This window comes from Thalassophryne amazonica, chromosome 19, assembly GCF_902500255.1.
Source record: "Thalassophryne amazonica chromosome 19, fThaAma1.1, whole genome shotgun sequence".
Lineage (NCBI taxonomy): Eukaryota > Metazoa > Chordata > Actinopteri > Batrachoidiformes > Batrachoididae > Thalassophryne > Thalassophryne amazonica.
The window spans coordinates 42,002,750-42,021,422 of record NC_047121.1 but is presented as its reverse complement, the minus strand read 5'-3'; the positions used below and the strand labels follow the sequence as shown (position 1 = coordinate 42,021,422).

At 40.1% G+C, this 18,673-nt stretch overlaps 1 protein-coding gene across 2 annotated transcripts in view; it reads right to left on the bottom strand.

The window, feature by feature from the left end:
- keap1a (kelch-like ECH-associated protein 1a) overlaps positions 1-14,392 on the bottom strand; it is a 36,180-nt gene extending 21,788 nt beyond the window's left edge. For both annotated transcript variants that reach the window (XM_034195502.1, XM_034195503.1), the window contains exons 1-5: positions 14,248-14,392; positions 4,388-4,645; positions 3,833-4,250; positions 2,183-2,382; positions 1,502-1,658 (exon numbers count right to left, since the gene is read on the bottom strand). In XM_034195502.1, the coding sequence (XP_034051393.1) occupies positions 1,502-1,658; positions 2,183-2,382; positions 3,833-4,045 (570 nt within the window). In that variant the 5' untranslated portion in view covers positions 4,046-4,250; positions 4,388-4,645; positions 14,248-14,392. The remainder of the gene's footprint in view (positions 1-1,501; positions 1,659-2,182; positions 2,383-3,832; positions 4,251-4,387; positions 4,646-14,247) is intronic.
- Positions 14,393-18,673: the final 4,281 nt, after the last annotated feature.

Genomic DNA, 18,673 nt, shown 5'->3' with positions numbered 1-18,673 from the left:
CACTCATCTTCAACCACTTAGTCCAATTAAGGGTTGTGAGGTGCGGGAGCCTATCCCAGCAGTCACAGAGAGTGAGGCGGGGTACACCCTGGACAGGACGCTAGTCTGTCGCAGAGTAAAACTCCAAAAGTACCGAAATCATTATTACAAAAATCAGTGGCAATCTGTCTTTACCTAATTTGATGTTTTATTACTGTGCAACTAATATTCAAAAATACATTTACTGGTTAAAAGATACGCATACAACTTAGTGTCAGTTAGAAGCTAAGTCGTGTTTATCTACTTCTCTCCCAGCCTTATTATTTTCATCTCTCCCTGTGTCCCTGTCTTGGTACACAGACAATCCTGTTGTACTTGCCTCTCTAAAAACAAAAAGTATCAATTTCAAGTTCACTTCTAATGTGTTACTGCTTCTGCTCTTGGCCCTTTATGTAATAATCACCCCTTTCCTCCTTCCTTCTTAGATGCTGCATTTCATCTATGGGGTAAGAAAAGCAAATGTTCAAATGTTTGTGAACTTTTTAAGACAATACCTTTCTTAATTTTACTGATATGTCTTCCTTATGTGGCCTGCACTCATTTTATTTATTTATCTATTTATTTACTTACTTTTTCCAAATTAGACATTGTATATCTGCTGGGCAGGGGTGATGGCCAAGTGGTTAGCGCACTTGGTTTCAGTGCAGAAGTTTTCCGGTTCAAACCCCACCCCTGCCACATTTCTCTATGTAATGTGGAGTTGCGTCAGGAAGGTCATCCGGAGTAAAACCTGTGCCAATTCAACATGCAGATCTACCTTGGATTTGCTGTGGCGACCCCAAGTGCAAATAAGAGAGCAGCTGAAGGGACTTACTACACATTGTCCATCTACTAATTTTTCTGGAGTTCCCTACTCAGCCCCCTAAACATCCTTGGGAGGACCTCTTTGAACTTATGCCCCATAAAAAAGTTCTTATATCGTGGATATATAATAGTGTTCTTTCAATGGACAATCATCCATTCAATAAAATTCTGTAATTGGGAACAAGAGTTGGGTCTGGAGTTTGGGGAAGTTTTCTGGGATAAGGTTGTAGACAGAATTCATACATCATCATCTTGTGCAAGACTTTCCCTAATTCAATTTAAAGTAGTACACAGGCTGCATTTATTGAAGTTCAAATTATCCAAAATTTATCCCAGTGTTCTGATCTGTGTGATAGATGTAACTCCTCTCCCTGTGATTTAAGTCATTTTTTTTATTTGCTCCAAACGTCAATCATATTGGATTTTGTATTTTGATGTTATCGCGCATGTTCTTGGAGACAGGCTGGAGCCTGGTCCGCTGATCGTTATGTTTGGACTTCCTGGAGTCCCCACTGTGTCCTTTACTAACTCGCAGGCGTTTGTAATTGACACCGAGAATAACCATTTTGAACGGCTGTGACCCCTCCCCAAAAGGTAAGGTGTGTTATGACCAAATGTGCTATAGGTCAGTTCATGTATTTGTTTGTCTGCCTCCCACCTCATTAAAGTGAGTGTTGATATAGTCTCGGCTCCACTGGTGCAGCTCAGTGCAGCCGATCTCTTCGGCAAAGCGAGAAATTCCGATGACATTCGCAGGCTCCAACTGCTTTATGAGGAAGTCACAGCATGCTTTGGCTACGTCTTCCACCTGATACCTTGTAGAACACAACAAACAAGCAGGACAAAACTTAATTATCTTACTTGTACCTAACACTACCCTCAATATCAACACATTCTCAACCCAAAGCAATCACATTTTGATGCAAAAGGTTTGTTTTGACCGAATGCCAATATGTGGTAAGTTGGGAGTGAGAAGTCAATATATTAGTGTCCAAAACTAGCAATTCTATTGTTACTGTAATGAATTCCAGTTAAAATCAAGCATCTGTTTTATAAGATTATATACTGTATTCTCTATAACATACTGTATGCAGGGCTGGTGGCCAAGTGGTTAGTGCACTTGGTTTTAGTGTGGAAGGTTCCCGGTTTAAACCTCACCCATGCCACATTTCTCCATGTAATGTGGAGTTATGTCAGGAAGGGCATCCGGCATAAATGTGCCAATTCAACATGCAGATCCACTTCAGATTTGCTGTGGCAACCCTGAGTGCAAGCAAGGGAGCAGCTGAAGGGACTTATTCTGTTCTCTGTAACGTACTGTAGTGAAAGGAAACCTTACCTCATCGCAGCTAAAAGAATGTGCAAGACACATTTCTTTCCAACGGTGATGTGGGAAGTGTAAGCAAAGTCAATAAGCCTCCCCACCACCTGAGGGCAGACATCGCGCAGGGTAACCTCTGAGGCATCACACTCTTTGAAGCTGCTCGTGAACATTGCTCGAAAGTAGGAGCTACAGGAAGCCAGAACCACCTTGTGTACCTGGAGAGGAAAAAAAAGTTAAAAGAATAAACTCACTTTTTTATTTCAACCCTCGTCATGTGACATGGTATCCAGATTAAAATTTGCTCATAGTAGCTTCTCCATATTGGTATGCCAATTCCTTATCCCCCTTGCAAATTTAAAAAATAGTTGCCCACTTAGGGCAATAATATGCAAATAACTATACTATGCAAATTTAACATTTAAAAATGTGGTTTAAATTAATTTAGAGCAGTCACAGACCCCTCTGTCATCAAACAATCTCTTGCAGCTAACCCATATCTTTAATTATAATTCTGATGGTGCCAAATCACAGCAATGCTGCCTCAAGACAATTCACATGAGTAAGGTCTAATCTTACCGACACCTCTGAGCAAGCACACAGGCGAGTGTGGCTAGGAAAAACTCCCTTTGGTGATAATGAGGAAGAAACCTCAAGCAGACCAGACTTAGAGGGGTGACCCACTGCTTAGGCCATTCTAACAGTTTACAAAGTTTTTAGAAAAGATGGGGAGGAAAAAAAAAAAAAAAAACAGAACAGCAACAACATTGTCCATTATTGAAATAAAAAGAATCCCATCTTGGTGCTTAGTGTCTGTTTCCAGGTCTTGAATAGGTAGGGCGTGAGGTCAGTCCAGAGCCCTAGGGTGCAGGACCAGCATCCATTAAAGTGCTCATCAGTGCCATAGACAGACAGAAAAAGCAGAGTTAGTCTGCCGGAAATAACTGCACTTACGGCATTGGTTCAGTATCAGCAAATCAACAGGAAAACCGAGAAATTACTAAAGTGGTCATCGGCAGCTTGCCCTGTGCCTCACTAACAGACTCAGAATTTAGATGGAGTGAGGCAGGGACCTGTTCCATTGCTGCTAATGTGAATTATAAGGAGAGGTAACATAATTCCATACAACACCGGTATTACTTCTGATTACAGTTTAAAAACAAGAGCAATCAGAGATTTCTGATGTCCGCCAATCCGGATCTGGATCACCTCCATTATTCAGTGGAGTCTTCCATGCCCTAACATCTACGTATCTGTGGTGCAAATTTGGTGAGAATCCATGAAGTAGTTTTGACATAATCCTTCAAAACCTATAGGGTTCAGTTGAGAATTTGAGAAACTGGTTTAGAGCACTACAACTTCCCCAGTGAATGAGCATGCCTTGCTCACTCACGGGGAACGTTGTATTAGTACAGTTAATGCACACGTATTTTCTTGTCAGAGATTTAGGTAAAAAGGGCTTTCTCTCAAAGTGATTGTCAAGCACCCACTGGCTTATAAAAAGTGAACTGGTCCTTTACCATTTTGGAAACTCTGCCTTGACTATATTTGGTTGAATTAAATGCTGTGCTGTGTTCTGTTGTCTTTCATCAGATGGTAAATTTACTTTTTACAAGTCAAATACTAAAGACAAAATGTTTTGGTGTAGTGGTTTAGAGGTTCTCTCACCTTGTAGTCCACCGTGCTTTCCTTGTACGTCACATGCAGCACCAGGTCGCATAACATCTCCTGTTGTCTGAACTCATCCATGACCTTCAGGGCTGTGGATGCATGGGTTTCCACGGTGTAGTCAAGGTACTCAGACCCGTGTATTGATGGAACAGTGATTGCCATAAAATCCTTATCATGAGCCAAACGTTTTCTCCTTCTCGGGCAATTCATTGTGGTGGAGGATTTTTTTTTTTTTTTTCGTTTCTGTAAAATCTTACAGTCTTCTTGGGTTAAAGGTTGTGGGTTTGCCTTCTTCTGGAGTCATATTTTTAGCAAATGAGTTTTCTTGGGAAATAACGTATTTGGTTAATATAAAGTATCCAGTGAGTGGTAATGATGTCATTGGGTCCTCCATTTTTAATCATGAAGACATCACCTATTCAATAAACAAAGAAAAAAAAAACAGGAATTTGATTAATGAAATGGTGCTAACCGTTGGTGCCTCCATTCATAAAAACAAGAAAAACCTTAAGTTATGCCACTGTCTGCCAAAATACACTGATGGTCACTTACATGATGGTCTGTCAAACACAGATCCAGGCTCCAGCACCACAAGCAGTCTTCTACTGAGATCAGCCAGTTTCCAAATCATGTGTCAAATACTGGCTATTAAACTCATTGCACAAGTTTAAACACTTTCAAAACATTTCAATGAGTCCTTGTCATTTTGGTGTCCCACACTTGAAGGGAAGTGGCTGCCAAATGTGTGTAGTTGCACAATCACATGTGTCCAGGCAGGGATTCTTTCACCGTCATATGTTACAATGCTGACTGTGGGGGAAAAAAAAGAAAGAAGAAGAAGCATTTTTTTTTTTTAAACAGTTTTTGAAACGCTATTGATTCTCAAATGCACAAAGCTTATCTCATTCTCAAGAAACCGAATATTAATTTTGAAAAACTTTTTACGGTACTTTGGTCTGTTCATACTGCCTGCTGCACTCCAGTTTAAAGGGAAGGACAAACACTAATTCCGATTGGTTGATGTCATGACTACAAAACACCCAAGCACTAATGAACATGGTAAAGCCAACCCTTTCACACACAATACCTAGCTCCCTCTGTGCAAACCCTTTTTGCATTCACTAGGAAGAAAGTGGCCTAAATTTTGACAAGAAACCTTGAAACAGGCTGCTGATAGTCACATACGGCAATGAATGAGAGTTTGCGGACAGCAAGCAGATGACAACAACAAAAAAAGTCTAATTATTTCTGCTTTATGTTGGACCACAATTTTTTCCATTCATGCAAATCTTCACATGATGCGTCAGCATTGTGTGTTAAGTTTCAGTATGGATTTTAATTCATATTTACTCTGCTGTTTCCAAACTTTTGAAGATATCTGAGAAACTGTCACTGCAGTCATTATGAAGGAAAATGTCAACTAATGACACTAGAGTGCCAAGGACCCTGTGGGTTACCGGTCCAATTAAAGCCCAAGGCAAAATAGATTAAAAAACAGGCCTATGAAACCCAAGACAATTCATGAAATCAGGATCACAGGTGAAATCCAGATCAAAACCACAAAAAGAAATGACACACACACACATATATATATATATGTGTGTGTGTGTCTCTCAATGACTCATTATATACCCTTGACAAATTAGAACCAAAAAAAATAAATAAATAAGTTTTTGAAAAAATTGTCTTTAAGTGCTCTAAATGGCTATTTTCGGCATGAAAATGGCCGCCATTTCCAAACAAATGAACCTACGGATATGATTTTTGGATGGGAACCATGTCAATGGCCCATATTACGCTCTTGCCAAATTAGAAAAAAGTTAGACAGTTTTTGAGATATCGCAATAAACGGATGATGAAAATCAGAACAACAACAAGAAAATCAGTTAGTTAAAGGAATATATAAGAGACTACATCTGGTGCATTAATAACTTTTAGAACCTGGGAAAAGTTCTAACCATTCCAGCAGTACACTAAAAATAATAAAACATATATAAACCGTATGTTTTCAGTTGGAGACGAGTGATCCAAAGCTATGAAACAAAAACACACATTCCTCCATTCACCTTTATCTTATACTTTAAAGTTACTCTTAAAGATAAGAGCTTTAACTTTTAACTTTGCTTTAACTACTTTTAATTTTAGTGTGCCTCTTGTGTGAATAATGCTGTGCAAATGCGTGACAGTGTGAGTTTAGTCTTTGTGGAGTTGGAGACCAACATCACACAAAAGAGTAAATACAGTCCAAGTTTGTAACCGACAGATATGAAATCTCTACATTCCACAGTGTGTCACTGCCGAAGCAGAACTAATCGGGCCTGGAGTTGGAGACAAAGGAATGATTTCAGCTCCGCTGCCCGTTAGTTACACTGCATTTACTTCCTTACAAATGACACACAAGCATGACAGAACTAATCTGTTTCATTAGTGCTGACAAAACTAGACTGGAACATGTGAGAATCACACGGAGACAGACACATAAATACATGATATTAAGCTTACAAAGACCAAAAATGTGTTTTCTTCAGGAGCCGTATTTATGGGATAATATATGTTAACAAGCAAACCCAGAGAAGATGTTTGTGAAACTGCACAAAATCTTCAGCTTATACAGTGCACCCAGAAAGTATTCACAGTGCTTCACTTTTTACACATTTTATGTTACAGCCTTATGCCAAAATGGATGAAATTCGATTTTTGATTTTCCTCAAAATTCTACACACAATACCCCATAATAATAATGTGAAGAAATAAAAAAAAAAAAGAGAAATCACATGTACATAAGTATTCACAGCCTTTACCATGAAGCTCAAAATTGAGCTCAGGTGCATCCTGAGTTCCTGTGTTCACAAATTCAGAGTTTAACAAAGTTGTCAGTGAAATTTAAATTTTTTTTTTTTTTTTTTTTTTTTTTTACATCAACGCTGAGTATAACAATGAAACAAAAACAAAGTAAGAATTGAGCCAATGAGTAGAGCTAAGTTTGTTCTTTGTTCTGGGTTTAATCCTTTTGTAATCTACTGAGTACTGCCAACTTCTTAAGAAAGGTACGAACCAGGGGAAAAGTGCTACAGGTGATCAACAACAGCTAATGTAGGACATGAAGTGTGATGTTACATCACCACTAAGGTGAAAATGATCATTATGAACAATAAGCTTCGTTTCTAAGAAGCGGTCTGTTTTTGTGCCCGCTGCCCTCTCACCACGCCGCCTCTCATGCTCTCACAGGGTGCAGCCCCACACAGTGGGCGGATCACAAACCAAACGTGAATCCAGATATGTCACATAATGTAACAGGAACTGGTTCAAGTCTAAAATTTGTTTATAACAGGTTGGTTTCTACAGTGCAGGCACACAGACAAACTGAAACTGTATTTAGAAGAGAATTGCTTTTACTGTAACCGTCACAAATTCTTGATAAAGCCTGTAAAAAGAAAGCCCCATTTGGACGGGATTAGTTTGACACGGGGACGAGGGGTAATGGAATTATTACCAGAATTCCTCAGTGGTTTTGTTAACATCCAAATGCACAATTTCAGTCCTAAGGTGAAAAACTGTTAAGAGGGAGGAGGAATTTTAAGAAGCCCTACAGTGTCTTAACCAGACAAGATGGCGGAAAGACAGAGCAGAAGGAGAGACATTCTCCGTCTGTTGAATGGCAGCGATTCAGTAACACGCTACCGGCTTGATGGTGAAGGGATAATGTTTGTGGTTGACCTCATCAGGAATTAACTTACACATCCTACCCAGCCTAGTAACGTAATGACGCCTGAGATGAAGGTCATCACAACACTACCATACCTGGGTACCGGAAAAATGTAAATTGCATGTAAATTCTACAAAATTCATCCAATTATTTCTATTAAAAGTGATGATAGTAAGATGCAATCTCTAAGTGAGAGCAGAGATTACAGCATGAACCAGCACCTCTGACACTCATCGCTTGTGCGCAATTACCAGCATGGAGAGTAAACATAACAATAAGATATTCAATATAATATTTGGCATGTGAATGAGGCACGGTCAAACATTTTGAAGCTTGGGAAACAATTGATTTAATTTTGCTGAGTTTCATCATCATGACATTAAATTATTTTCACAATTACGCATTTCAGGTTATATGATTGGTTGATTTTACTGTCCATTCATAACTTTCTCTTTCCCTTTTTGTAACAACTAATCGACTGTGTCACACCCACCCTGCTCAGCGTGCCACTCTTGTTGGAGCGACATCTCTGCTATTTTGGCATTGTGGGATAGCTCGCGCCCACAGATTAAGCTCGCCGGACTACTTTTGCCACACTGCTCAGCGTGCCGCTCTCGTTGGAGCGACAACAAACAGAATGTGTCTCTTCCCAGATAGATCTCTTTCAGTGCAGCTTCTTGTTCTGACTTTAACATGAAGTTAACACCCAAGTCTTTCATCGCCAACTGTAAATAGTAATCAAAACATTCAGATCGTATCTTTCTGAACTCTTCCACAGGTGAAGTTGCTCATAAACTTTAAATTTCTTAAAGGAGACCTGCGTTGAAAAAAATGCAGTCAGATTTTTTGAACAAAAAATGACTTACATTTACACATGAGATCCTTCTGAATGTAGTAAAGTAAATCTGCAAGCCCAGATCTGTCATTCAACGGAGAAATCTTCATTTGAAAATGACAAATTTACAGCTAACATTTAGCCCTCCGCAAACTGTCCCTCTCATCATGGACGCTGCCGAGACGTCACGGACAAGACCCTCTCCCAGCATGCATTGCGCCAATTGTAATTTGTGGATTTACATCAGTTTGCATCTGCACCTTTTTCTTGTCTTATACGGAAGGATCTACTTTTTTTAAAACTTCATATTGTCTTGCGGCACGTTTGGTGAGTACACATTTCTTTTATTTGTGCTTGAAAATTATTTTGGGGGACTTTTTCCATACGCCCGTTTGATTGAGTGGTGTCGCAATGAAAATCTACTGTCTTTCCCCTCCGGTACCATCGCGGGATATGGAGGCGAGACCCGCAAAGAATTCCAGTCATTAAAAATATATAAACCTCTCTCAGCGTCCATGGAGCTCTGGGGCTCCGATTGCCGAGACGTACGGTGCTGTGGATTTTGCCGCAAGAAGTCTGTCCTTGCAGCAACAGGTGTACCAGCCGCTTCCCATTAAAACAGCGAGCATAATCTCAGGAGTTGTGCCAAGTGTGCTGCAGCTCCATTCAGTAGACAGAGAGGTGATGCCGGTGTTGTGCGCTGAATCTGGCACAACTACGGCTGCAAAGCAGACACGGTCGGTGTGAGTGGCCCGCGTCGGCAGTTAACAAGCTCGTTAACGAGCCTGCAGACTTAATAAGCGCAGCGGAGGCAGAGAGCGGGAGAGGAAGAACGGTGCCCGCTGTCGATGTCGTTGCTGATCTAAGCACACAGATCTGTATCTCACATTCATTGCAGCTTACTTTTGGATGTTGAAACCAGGATGTGTATAAGTAACATTACTAACAGATAAAATCAATTTCAATGCGGGATCGGACTGAAGGCGGGAGTGCGTCGTCTTGTCCCTGACATCATGGAAATGATACGGCTGTACAAACTGTTTTCACAGAGGGCTAAATTTTAGCTGCAAATTTGTCAATTTTAAACGAAGATTTCTCCGCTGAATTACAAATTTGGGCTTACAGATTTACTTTATTGCATTCACAAGGGTCTTATAAATACATATCAGCTATTTCTTTCTGAAATCTGACCACATTTATTTCAATGCAGGTCTACTTTAAATATTTATTACAGCCACTCTTAAAACTTCAGTTATGTTTATAATGTTATTACTGGCAAATTTTAGAATTAATTTAGATGAGATATACTCATTATCTCACAGCAATAAATCACAATTATCTGGGAACTACTTTTTGCACAGGAATTCATCAAGCACAATGGCCGACGGATATATCCAGAATATCCAGAAACTGGATAGTTGTTCAGCCACAACAAGAGCGTCCACTTTTAGCTTGCCATAAGCTAAGCTAGTGGTGCACATGAGAGTATGTGTCATACCTAGCAGCGGGGTAAATCCCGTAGCCTCACAAAGAAAGGAGTTTCTGTCCACTCCTTGCTCAGAGTTGCTCTCAGACACCTGCTAGCTCACCCTTAGGCTAAGATGCCTTGCCAGGAAATTTTAGGCTAAGTTAGAAGCTTTTGATGTTGTTATTATGGGGTTCTGTGAGTAGAATTTTGAGGGAAAAATGAATTTACTCCATTTTGGAAAAAGCTGTAACATAACAAAATGTGGAAAAAATGAAGTGCTGTGAATACTTTCTGGATGCACAGTATACATCCACACACATACACTACCGGTCAGAAGTTTGGAGACACTGGGAAAGTGTCTCCAACCTACTGACTAGTATAATATTAACAAAATTTCATTTCTTCAACAGTGTATATTGCCTGCTGCATAACACAAAGGTATTGAAGGATGATCACTCTGCAGTACAATAACTGCAAAAACAATAAACTGCAGACCACTTAAAAATAAATGTATTTTCAAAAGGTAAAAAGTGATCACATATTTGACTTTATATGTATTTTATAATATTACATATTTAGTGACTTCATTATTTTTAAGTTTTGTATTTTATTAGAAGCCTGTACTTTAATACCTTTAGATTTTGTTCGCTCTAGACATGTTTAGAACTTTAATTAAAACAAACAAACAAAAAAACTAAGGATTTTATATATGGAAAAATCTTATATTCAGTTAATTTTGTTGTTTTTTTATACTGCTCATTTGTTTTTAGTTTTATCTGTTTTCTATACCCACTTAAGTCTATCAAGGTTCACAGGGGTGGGGTGCAGTTGGGGGGGGTGGATATTGTGATATTGTGGGATTTGACCACTTCTGGGGACAGCCTACCACTGCGTAATACAAACAGCATAACTTCACATGGAAAAATGGTGTACTGTTTTGTTTTCGGCTGTGATCACAGTCGTGAAAAGTGCAGTTTCCTTCGGTTGCCAGTAGATAACAGAAGAAGAGGCAAATGGGAGAGGTTGTGTCGGTAAGGGGCAGCACGGTGACTTTGTGGTTAGCACTGTTGCCTCACAGCGACAAGGTCGTGGGTTCAATTCCCGTGGCCTTTCTGTGTGGAGTTTGCATGTTCTCCCCGTGTTTGCATGGGTTTCCTCTGGGTGCTCCGGTTTCCTCCCACATCCAAAGACATGCGGGTTAGGTGGATTGGAATCTTTAAATTGTCCGTAGGTGTGTGTGTGTGTGTTTGTGTTTGTTTGTCTGTTTGTGGCCCTGCGACAGACTGGTGTCCTGTCCTGGGTGTACCCCGCCTCGTGCTCTATGGCTGCTGGGATAGGCTCCAGCCCCCCGCGACCCTTAAATGGACTAAGTGGTAGAAGATGGATGGATGGATGGATGTGTTGGTAAGTGTTAGCCTACACAGCTAACCAGAGCAGCTGCGTTCTCTCACGTGCTCAACCGCCTCAACACCTGCCCAATTCACCTGTAAGTGGGAGAAAGCTGGAGCATGTGGAGGAAACCCATGGAAACACAGGGAGAACACGCAAAAAAGGCCGGGAATTGATCCCCCCACCTTCTTGCTGTGAGGCAACAGTACTAATATAACCACTAAGCCACCATGCAGCCTTGTTTTTAGTTTTCGATTCATTCTATCATTATTATTACTATTATTTTGGTTTAGCTAAATGAATTAGCTTTGCATCAGGCAATGGATTAACCCTCTGGAGTTGTTTGATGAAGATACGCGTCAAAAGTCATGTGACCGAATTAATGGTTAGCACTGAGAGCAAGAAGGTGGTACATTCAACTCTTTTCTTATTCCTTTCTGTGTCTGAATGGGTTCCTAAGAAATTTGTTGGAGAAGTAGGTGTAGGTTCATAGAAGAGTCAGTTACATTATGATCCAGGTGAAGATATTAATTTGTTAATTTCTTTTCTTCTGTGTGTAATTCTGATTTTGGGGAAACAGTGCCCTCACTTGCATTTCAGCCTGGTTAAGGGCAGATAAGCAGTGGTTGGTTGGACGTTGCACTTGAGTTTCTTTTTTTTTTTGGGGGGGGGGGGGGGGGGGGCTTTGGTGCGTGAATGACAGTGTCACTGGCCAATGAGTAGCAACCAAAAATTTGGGCTTTTTTTTTTTGGATGGGTGGGTGGGATATGCTAATTTGTAAATTGGGCAAATAAAAGATTTACCAACAAGGGCAGATGGAGGGACGACCAAAAAGACAACAACATAATAATAATAACTTATTGCCCAGTGTAAGATTAAAGAAAGTAGCATAAAATCTGAAGCTTTTGAGGACTTTTTGGTGTAAATTTAATCTGACAACCCTCTGGCCTTCTTTGTGCTGTGTCATAATGAGCACTTCTTCATGTATGTCCTCCTTCCCCTTCAGCGGACTGAGGTTCACGTTTTATTACTCATAATAGTACAGCAGCTAAGAGAATATTTAGAGCAAAATCGTGCAAATGGTGATACAAGCACCAAAGTTGGCACAAATACTCCTTAGACATTACTCTTTAGAACAAACTGACTGGCCACTTGAACTTTCAATAGGCGGCCAGGTAGGGGTCAATTGAAGAATTACACAGGCGTCAAAATTAAAAATGCTCAAATCATTTTGAAAACTACACCACATTATTTGTCTGATCGTAAAGATTCCAAAAAGGTATAGTTTGGACTATCTATGACTGAATGATCAGGAGTTATGGGGTAAAAACAGCAAAAATGGTGACAAAGGTCAGTGTCAGTTTGTACAGGGTTCAAAAGTTAAAGTTGCTCCAATTTTGGTAAAAAAAAAAAAGATGCAAATTATTAGTTGAGTTAACAGGGTTTTAAAAAGGAATAATTTGGATCATGTATCATGCTTAGTTATCATGTTTCCTCCTTCTCAGCATCCGTCCGTCTCGAGAGACGATGGTGTAGACCCTAGTTGGTTCCTCTGCACTTTCTGGAGTGGCTGTGAAGTCTGATCCTTGAATGGCAGTCTCTGCTGCACCTGGCGCAGACGAAGTGAGTGGGTTTCTGGGGCTCATGTTGGCGCTCTTTCCGCTTTGCTCTCTTGTTGATGGTGATTGATTTCCATGTTGCCTCCGAGGCTTTTGTGCCCTATTTGATAGAGAGACGCCAAGCGGGGCGGTTGCCTGCACAGCTCTCCTGCGTCTGGACATCGATGTTGCAGTTTTTCATGTCTCTCTTGCAGATGTCCTTGTAGCGCAGTTTTGGGTGCCCTGTCGTCCTAGAGCCTTGTCATGTTACGGGATAACATATGTCACATGTCATAGAATCCAATGGATGTTGACCTTGTTTGAACATTACTTTGGAGACCAAACATTCAACACAATCAAAACTATTCCATTTATTATTCCTATTAGCTCAACCAATAATTTGCATCACTTTTTTACCAAAATTAAAGGAACTTTAACTTTTAACCCCTGTACAAACTGAAACTGACGTTTCTCGGCATTTTTGCTGTTTTACCCCATAACTCCTGATCAATAGTCATAGATAATCCAAACTATACCTTTTTTAAATCTTTACAATCAGACAAATAATGTGGAGAAGTTTTCAAAATGATTTGAGCATTTTTAATTTTGAACCCTGTGTAATTCTTCAGTTGACCCCCACCTGGCCGCCTATTGAAAGTTCAAGTGGCCAGTTGGTTTTTTCAAGAGTAATGTGGAGTATTTGTGCCAACTTTGGTGCATGTATCACCATTTGCACGAATGTTTCAGTTATCTGCTGCACTATGACAAAAGTGCTTTTTTTGGCTTCATAAACCCATGAAGAAGAGAAAGACTATGGTGGAAGTCAAGAAAAACCTGCTTATCTCTCTCTCACACACACACACACACACACACACACACACACACAAAACCTTATCAGAAACTATAAGAAACATCTCTATTTATCAATAAGTGCACACTTTGATATCTTATTTTAAGATAAGTACTAGATAAATTGTAGAAAAAGCCAAACAGGTCACACATGCTGCTCAAGCGGTGAGTGTTCAATGCAACAAGGCCAAAAACATCACTTAAAAGTGTGACACGGGCAGATATGTAATTTTTTTCTTCAATTAAAAAAAAAAAAAAAAAAATTATTTGCACGTTGAGATATTTTGATGTGTTGCAGCCAGTGTTGATTTCTGTCTATCTGTGCAGGAAACAAACAAAACCGTCTTAGTGGGATGTGAAAACAGCAGCTTCCTCTCGCGACTGACAGCAGCCAGTTTATTCTGTTTATTTTGAGGAAAACTGACAAAGTGGCTAAATTATGTTCCCACCACATCAATATTGTTAATAAAAGGGACTTTTTTTTCCCTTTCACAGTGACTTTTCTGCGTCGGAAGGGCGCGTCCGCATATTATGCGACATCACATCTAAACTGCACATTCACTCACCTTCAGGTCGTGACAGAACAACGACAAACTTTCCTGACGAGCGTCTGGGTATCAGATTTTCGGGCACGGGGTTTCAAAAGTTTTTTTTTTTCTAGGAATGAAGCGCGTAGCTGGACTCTCGCTGCTGCACCGCGTCGCCGCAGGCACTGATCATGACTCGGCAAAAACTCTCAGTCTGCGCGGAATGACGCACCAACCTGGCAACACGTCAGCCGCTCCTGCAGCGCTCAAAGTGAAACCAAAAACTGAAATAATAAAAAGATAAGAGTAAGTGTTCAGCACACTCGTACAAAATACCAACACAGTAAAAATGAAACACGCGGCATTATAGCCGTAATAATCTGGAACAATAAAACTCTTGTATGACAATATGATGTCTGTCAAGTCGGCAGGGGCGGATCTAGCCATTTTGGGGCCCTAGGCAAAATATAGACATGGGGCCCCCATTCTTGAAACACACGCATAAACCAAAAACCAAATAACCATCCCAATACCCTTGCTTTAAATTGAGATTAAAGAAACACAATAAACCAGTAGTGCACTGCCACTAACAATGGTCTCAACATAATGGTCTTAACTCTCCGCATTAAAAACAGTTTCAGATTACTCCAGCATTTGCCAAAATGATGAGTTTATTATTAAGATCAAACCAGAGAGAGAGAGAGAGATCGCTCACAATCTCCATGTGTTAATGAAACAAATACATGTGAAATCAAATAATATTTCCACTGCCAGAGATACAAAATGATCTTACGCTTAACAGATCTAGAATACAAAATGGATATGAGTCCATGAAAACCGCTATTCCTCTGCTTCGGCTTCCATAGCCACCTCTCCTTCCTCCTCCACTTCAACATTTTCCTCAACAGCGGAGCCTGAGCATGTCGCAAGTTCAGGAGCTACAGCGGATGTTGTAACAGCAGGAGGTGTAAAAAAAGGACGTTAATTTCGGCAGTGCATCTGCAATTCTTTTGCTTTCTGCCCATTTCTTTCTTTTAGCATAACTGCTTTCATAATTCTGCTTCATTTTCACCTAGTCGCATACAGTTCCCTCTGCTTTGGTTTGAAGTCACGTCATGTCGCACATTGCTACGTCATCATATTATGGACTAGTCCAATGCACAGCAACGGAGGGGGGTATGTGTGCTTAGACAACTATTATTTAGACATTAATTCAGTATTGTGCTGATATTTCATGTTTTTTTTATATATATATATAAATATGTTTTGTTACTTTACATCAGTAACAAATTAAGATTAGCTTTTTGTGTATTTACTGTGGCTGGGATGGTCAGATTTGGGGGCCTGTCTGGAGGGCAGATTTGGTTGAGGCCCTAGGCAAATGCCTATGTTTGCCTAGTTAAAGAACCGCCTATGCAAGTCGGAAAGGGAGAGAAAAGCTCTACGGTTCATCATCCATAATGTTGTAAACTTTAAATCTTTACCCAGGCTTAGCACTTTTGAGAGCTGTAAGTTTGATATTAACCAGCAAGACCTCACTGTAAACTTGTGATCCGCAACTTGGCACAAGCAGACGACGTGACATCCACTTACAGCTGGAGAGGTTGGATATTCATCGTTTACAGATCAATAAATTAATGCAGAATTAATGAGGGTTTTGCACCTTATATTTTATAATCATTTTTAAAATAAAATCCCTTAGTTTTCTATGGAGAAGTCACTAGTTTTTCCTCAATAACTTCCATATAATGGGACCAAGACATGCAAAGTCAATGTATAATGGTTCTACTATGTGGGTCCAATCAGACGCATCTCAAATTAAATGGTTTACCTGCACCTTAACTTTTAAGGAAAATCCCCTGCAATGCATCTGTAAAGATTCACAATGCTTTGCTTTTCCACATTTTATTTTATGTTACAGCCTTATTCCAAAATGGATGAAATTCATTTATTTCCCTCAAAATTCTACACACAATACCCATAATGACGACAGAATATTATTATCCTGGAAAGCTCCACATCCCCCATCAATTAATGTATGGTTAAAAGATCTCATGTTTGTTTAAAGCTTGTAAAAAAAGAAAAAAAAAGAAAAAGTTTAGACTCAGAGGGAGGGCTAATGAGCTTCTAAAACTGTGGCAACCTTGTATCCTCGCACCACAGAAAGCACCTTTTTGGAGTTGCACTCAAATCTCGTTGCAATGCAAATTACAATGACAATAAAGGCGAATCTGATTCTTCTTTGATATCGCTTATCTGGGGTCGCTGAAAACGTTTGGACCTGATTGAACTGATTGCCATGAGTGTGTTGAGTGTGTGTTTTATTATTATTTCATAAGGCCTACGTTTAATATATTGGGATTAGATATTCAAGGATGTTCTGGTTGTCTCTTGCTGAAAAAAAGATAAATAAATGCTTTGAAAAAATCACCTGCTTGGATCATACCTATACCTGGAAGTCACCCGGGACACTGTCAGCATATTTCCAATGAAGTCAATCAAACATTAAACAGGCTCACTTAAAAAAAAAAACAAAAAAAAAACAAGACAAAACAAACACATTCTTTCCACTTACTTCATTGTTGTGCAGTCTTGAGGGTTAAACTGACCCATACCAAAACTGGAGGTTTCATAAAACTAATGTGCAGTAAGTATTTTGACTAGAACACCACCCCACCCCCTTCAAAAAGCAATATCTACAAAACTTGTGTTAAACAAGTCACATCCAACTATAGGGCATCCGGAAAGTATTCACAACGCTTCACTTTTTTCACATTTTGTTATGTTACAGCTTTATTCCAAAATGAATGAAATTAATTTTCTTCCTCAAAATCTGACACACAATACCCCATAATGACAATGTGAAAAAAGTTTTTGGGAGATTTTTGGAAATGTATTAAAAATAATAATAATAAAAATCTAAGAAATCACATGTACATAAGTATTAACAGCCTTTGCCATGATGCTCAAAATTGAGCTCAGGTGCCTCCTGTTTCCAATGATCATCCTTGAGATGTTTCTACAGCTTAACTGGAGTCCACCTAGGGTAAATTCAGTTGATTGGACAACATTTCTGCTGCTTTGAAGGTCCCAATGAGCACAGTGGCCTCAATCATCCATAAATGGAAGAAGTTCAGATCCACCAGGACTCTTCCTAGCTGGCTGCCCAGCTAAACTGAGTCAGAGGAGTTTAGTCAGGGAGGTGACCAAGAACCCAATGGTCACGCTGTTAGAGTTCCAGCATTCTTCTGTGGAGAGAGGAGAACCTTCCAGAAGGACAACCATCTCTGCAGCAATCCACCAATCAGGCCTGTATCGTAGATCGGCCAGACAGAAGTCACTCCTTAGTATAAGGCACATGGCAGCCCACCTGGAGTTTGCCAAAAGGCACCCGGAGGACTCTCAGACCATAAGAAACAAAAGTCTCTGGTCTGATGAGAAAAAGATTGAACTCTTTGGCATGAATGCAAGGCATCATGTTTGGAGAAAACCAGGCACCATCTCTACAGTGAAGCTTGGTGGTGGTAGCATCATGCTGTGGGGATATTTTTCAGCGGCAGGAACTGGGAGACTAGTCAGTCTACTGGGGACAGGTCTGGACCCTACTTATGCAACCATGCAATGTAATGTGTGCAGAATGTGGTTTTGCATTGATTTGTAGAAAAATGCATGTAGAACCCTGGAAAAGATGTCATCTTGAAGGCAGTATATGTTGCTGTAAAATCTGGATGTGCTTTTCTGCATTAATGCAGCCATCACAGTGTAAATTACCTTTGAAAAGTTCACTGACACAACTCAATGCCATGATAGATCCTGGCCTTGTTGATTATGAAGGCCCGGATAACTCTTTTTTATCTCTGTTACAGCTTTGAGTGCCCATGTAGTTTAATAAAACTGAGAAAAAATTGCTGAAAAATGTCCTATCTTTATTTTGTTAACAAAAATAGGGAGAGGGGACCTCGTTGTGGGTCCCCTCTGGGTTAGTCACACAGGCACGGGCCTATCTCTGTGAGGCACTGGGCCATATCTGACTGAGACCTTTAGCTGTAAATGAGCAGTACAAGAAATCAGCTGATCTCATTTTATACCTTTTTCCAAGAGAGGACTGAAGCTTCAGGTTTGTACGTTCTGGCTGTGATCCAGATCAAACATAACTTCCACGAAATAAGACAAAAGGTCTCAACCTCAGCTGTTCCTCCGAATCCACTCCTTAATAAAAAAACAAAAACAAGCAAGTGTCACACCCTTTTGGCAAAAAGCCACACTGAGTGTGATCACTTCATACTGAGAACCCCCTCCCCCTCCCCCCCCCCCCCCCCCACACACACACACCTCACTGTAAATGAATGCTTACAATACCTTCAATTATTAATTTAACATTTGTTCTTTTATTGCGTAACAGGGCAGCACAGTCTTGTTTGAACCCTGTGTGATATCGTGGGATTTGACCACTTATGGGGACAGT